Raw genomic sequence first — 2,962 nt, 5'->3', positions numbered from 1 at the left:
TATATATATATATAATATGTAGCAATATAAAGTAATTATCATTGATTCATGAATAAAAGAGAGTTTTCTCGACGAACCTTACAAACACGACCAGCGCCACAATGCTTGTCCATACACGGATCCTGGAGCAAACGCTGCTGCTTCGATCCAACCTCGTTTCTGCCATTTTCAAGAATGACCTCAGCCTCCTCTGCTTCCTCGGCTATTTCGTCAGCCTCCAACATGTTCATGATCTCATCTTGCACGGGTGCCTCTGTCGTGGTCGTGCGACGCCGATATTTTCGTCTGCGCTAAGAATCGATTAATATAAACTTCGATTAATATGCTTTTTCTTTCTCCCTGCTTCGTACTTTGTAATATTTTAGCGATAGAAAATGAGCGAGTAAAATACTGTGTACTAGAAACTTTTCGCATTGTCATTTCTTTTCCAAGAAACAGAAAACTTTGAAAATTTCTCGTTGTAGTGCACAATATTTGAATTACTCAAGTTCATATCTTTTTTCTGTAAATGTGTTATATTTAGCATTATCACCATTATTTATCTCTCCAAGTTTTTTAGAATGAGAATCTTACTTTAAAAAATGAAAATTGAGCTAGTCTTGAAAGCTCAATTTTCATTTTTCAATTTTTAAGAGTAAAATTTTACTCTTCGAAATGAAATTCATTTTAAAAGTTTTAAACCATAACATTTTACATTGTTTATACACAGAGAAATGCTAACAAAAATAGACGGAATCTAAGGAATTAAATAAAAATATATTATACTTTAATTTACAGTGCTCAAAAATATTGATGAAATTTATAATTATAAAATTCCTGTTTTTTAAATGAAAAGATTTTTATTTAAAAGTAAAAGAAACTCATATTATTTGCTAAATTAAAAATCATATATTCTGATATCTATTTTTAATAAAATAAACTTCATATATTTCGAACATTTGAAGAACTATTTTTCTGTTATAACACCAACGCATAAAGGTAGATTTAAATGTTCCCTACAAATTACTTTTGAGCGCTACTGCACTGAAAAAATTTAAAGATCTTAAAAAGATATAAACTTTAAAAAATATAAAAGTACTAAGTAATAAATTTACTCAACAAAAAAAATGTAGTATGATAGTTAAATCGAATTAATAATTTTTATAAAATAAATATGTGTTTATTTATTTAGTACATTTAGTAAATACTTGCTTAAAACTATTCAAACATATATTTATTAAGAGTAGTTTAATTCTTCTAATTTTTAAATTAAAAAAAAAGATTGTGTAGATTTCTCTCGTTTGACTATGATAATTTTGAGTATAACGATTTTAAGATTGAAAAAATTATATTATATATACGATATATATTATTAAAAGATAATACCTGAGCAGATGACACGTCCACTATTAGAACCGCCACCAGCAACGCGATCAACAGCAGCTGCAGCTTCGTCGACATTGCGATCTCTGTGATAAATTAATGAGTATATGTAAGATGTCTTCCTTTTAAAATAATCGATCTAAAGTAGAATATAATCTCAATCTTAACGAAGTTTGATAGCATCCAGAGTGCAATAGTATCTTTATGATTTCAGACACGTTCTCGTTACTGGCAATTTACGAGCCTCGTAAACTACGACCCATTCATTATAAGATACATCGTATCTTCATAAGTCGCTCTAGAGAAGTTCGGCTCGCGTAATTGATCAAATTAACCACGATTCAGGAAGGAGGATTTAACGTAAACTATTTTCGTCTTCTATTTCCCTCTTAAGTAAGACCCTAGAAACTCGGATTATTATCAATCGAGCGAGAGCTCTACTTGACGATCAGATTCTATCCCTCGAGGAGCCATTCATCGAAAAACTTTTGAAAGCTCCCGAATTCTGTATGCACCGCGAAAGCAGCTGGTAGAAAAGTTGAGATTTTTCTCGGAATAGATTCAAGTTTCTCAGTGCGTCGAAAGGGGTTAATATCCCTGAGCTAAATCGGGTGCAAGCAGGTCTGAACGTGTAAATAAATCAGCCATCATTTCTCGCGCGTAATGCTTTATTGCCACAGCGTTTCTAGTTGATATCGGCATGAAAGATGAAGAGATTTACTTGCGACACTCGTACCATATTATTCATATTTCATATTATTTCAAAAAATCGACGATATAATGCGAACACGCACGCACGCATCGATCAACACGAGCGCGGGTCAACGCGAGAGACCAGAGATAAATCTCGCGAGACCTTAATAGGAGCAACGAAGCGATAACCCAGATATTTGAAAATCAAGTCGCTTTGGATACATCAGACGAGTCACGAGCGCGCTTTTAATATATGACTTTATTACGATGCTGTCTTTTCTTCGCACGCGACGTCTTGTCTCTTCGCTCTCATTGCCTTTCGCAGATGATACAATCGGTTTATGCGTTGCCGACTTAATTGCAGCGCTTTAATAACAACGAAGGACGCACTTATGTAATGTAACGTCAGCAATCGGTTGTTGCCTTCGTCAGCGGTGAAACCGCTTTGAACGCTATGAAATTTGTGCGAGTTCGACTCACAGATTTATATGATCGTGTAATCTCCGTTTAATGCGCTTAACTTTCATTTAGACGCAATATTATTTAAATACATATATTTTGTCATGTCCAATTGAATATACTTATGTAAGTCTTATGTAGGTATGCGCCTCTTGTATTAATTTGAATACACATATAAATATTTTTTCATAAATAGAAGATTTTAGAAACACATATAAATATTCATAAACATGTATAATTATATATGAAATATGTCCGTATATGTTCATACAGCCTTCTTTTTTTGTAAAATTACTTTTTAGTGTAATAGAAATAATAATAGTAATGTGAAAACATAAAAAATAATTATAGAGATAATTTTCGCATTGTTTTAGAAAAAAACAAGTTTGGAAAAATGTAAAAAAAATTGCTCATACATAATTATGCATAATTTTATATATAATTATAT

General features: G+C 31.9%; 1 protein-coding gene across 1 annotated transcript in view; it reads right to left on the bottom strand.

Annotated features, from left to right (window-relative positions):
- LOC108687572 (SPARC) overlaps window positions 1-2,962 on the bottom strand; it is a 19,735-nt gene that overhangs the window by 10,849 nt on the left and 5,924 nt on the right. Inside the window, exons 2-3 of the mRNA XM_018193425.1 lie at window positions 1,366-1,448; window positions 78-290 (exon numbers count right to left, since the gene is read on the bottom strand). Coding sequence (XP_018048914.1) covers window positions 78-290; window positions 1,366-1,448 — 296 coding nt within the window. The remainder of the gene's footprint in view (window positions 1-77; window positions 291-1,365; window positions 1,449-2,962) is intronic.

Source organism: Atta colombica, unplaced genomic scaffold, assembly GCF_001594045.1.
Source record: "Atta colombica isolate Treedump-2 unplaced genomic scaffold, Acol1.0 scaffold208, whole genome shotgun sequence".
Lineage (NCBI taxonomy): Eukaryota > Metazoa > Arthropoda > Insecta > Hymenoptera > Formicidae > Atta > Atta colombica.
The sequence above is the reverse complement of the archived record's forward strand: the minus strand, read 5'-3'. Positions and strand labels throughout refer to the sequence as shown.